At 34.6% G+C, this 1,664-nt stretch overlaps 1 protein-coding gene across 2 annotated transcripts in view; it reads left to right on the forward strand.

Annotated features, from left to right (window-relative positions):
- The window catches only part of PTBP3 (polypyrimidine tract binding protein 3), a 45,958-nt gene extending 44,853 nt beyond the window's left edge, over nt 1-1,105 (forward strand). For both annotated transcript variants that reach the window (XM_041486308.1, XM_041486311.1), the window contains one exon: nt 281-1,105. In XM_041486308.1, the coding sequence (XP_041342242.1) occupies nt 281-383 (103 nt within the window). In that variant the 3' untranslated portion in view covers nt 384-1,105. The remainder of the gene's footprint in view (nt 1-280) is intronic.
- Nucleotides 1,106-1,664: the final 559 nt, after the last annotated feature.

The raw sequence follows: 1,664 nt of genomic DNA on the forward strand, positions 1-1,664 counted from the left end.
TTTTTTTTTTTTTTTTTTTGTACTGCAGTATGTAGGAATCCAAGCATAACTCATGTTATTTCCTACTTCAGATAATAATGACATGTTGTGCTTGGAGCAGTCCCAAAGAAATGCTTACATAATTGAAGGTCCTTGATAAATGAAGAAAGCTTTTACTTTAGCAGATTAATGTCATCACTGTAAGCAGTTTTTCACTCCTTGGAAACTGTGCTTTATTTATGGGTGGGAAGCTACCACACATAAATTTGATTTGAAGCACTTTCCAATTCTTTCTGAATAGGTTACCCACTTTCTGCAGAAGTTCACCACGGAACTGCAGCAGCACAAGACGAAAGTTGCTAACCAAGCAGATTCTTGCATCAGAAGGTCACTTCAGTCTCTGACCAAAGACTGTTCTGGTTTTACTGAGATACATGAAGACCTGTTTTCTCTCACACTCCTTTCTGATGGGAAGACCCAATGCAAAGTAGCCTCTATTTGAGACTGTTACTGCTGGTGGAAACAGTGGAAAATGGAAACAGTAATGTGAACCAAATGGTGTGAGGGAAGGCAAAAAGTTAATATATTGCTCTTAGTCCTGTACTCAAGACACAGTAAACATCTCTAAGAATTGCTGTCGTTCCCTCATTTCACATGATCTGTTCATAAAAATTCCCTTTCAGTTTACAAAAATGTTCATCTAACACAAGAAAATACTTGTAACGTCATGTTTTGTTTTGTTTTTGGTTTTTTTGTTTTATTTTTACATCTGGCAAAAGAGTGTTTGGGGAAACAATGGAAATGTAAAATGTTTTTATATAAAAAGATTGTCTGTATATTTTAATAAGCAAAAGCTTTCATTTGTAAAGCATCTTGTGGCATTGCATGAAAAGTATTTTATATCTGTGGAGATGACTTAAAAGTGAAAATATATAAGATGTATTAAAGAAACCTATTTTGTGACTGTGTAGTGCATGGTGAATTTGATTTTGTTTGTGCTGTAATATATTCTGGTTTTTTAGGTTAGTGTGTTTTCTGATTACATATCTATACCTAACTAATTTCCTAACTCTAGTTGTTGTAGCATGTCTTTTAATAAATGTAATTATGGCTGTACACTCTTAAATTTTCCTGTGTTCTTGTCTATTACTTTGGGGTTTTTTTGGTCTTACAATTGTGCAGCTAATAACATCTAATTTTCTGGGTTTTTTCCCTTCAGCATACATGGGCATCTAAACAAAAGCTTTTCATATCAAAAGTATTTTAAGAGGATTAATGCACATCTTCAGCAAGATATGAAGGTCAGCAGCACCTAAAGTTTTTCCTGAGAGGTGCAGAAATTCTTATTTTCAGTAGGATGGAAATTTATTCTACAACTCTAAACCAGTACAGTAGTTGATGACTATTTTGTTATTTGGGATAGGGATGGCAGGCTTCAGTGATGAGAGATTTGGTGCCTTATAGTTGAGAATTCCTTTATCTTGAACCGTGCTGTACTCTTCAATCCTAGTCCTAGGATTGAAGTTCATATTCTTTGCACAAAGATTTAAAAAATGTAAATAGCAGCTGAAAAAGATGGTCTGCTTTCAGCTTCCTGTTTCTCAACTGTCTTGTTGATTGCTTTTCTTTCATACTCATTTGGTTGCCCTTCTCTGTGTTGCACAACACTAATTTAGACCCTCTTA

The sequence above is a fragment of the Pyrgilauda ruficollis genome, unplaced genomic scaffold (genome assembly GCF_017590135.1).
Source record: "Pyrgilauda ruficollis isolate IOZ18807 unplaced genomic scaffold, ASM1759013v1 scaffold75, whole genome shotgun sequence".
Taxonomy (NCBI): Eukaryota; Metazoa; Chordata; class Aves; order Passeriformes; family Passeridae; genus Pyrgilauda; species Pyrgilauda ruficollis.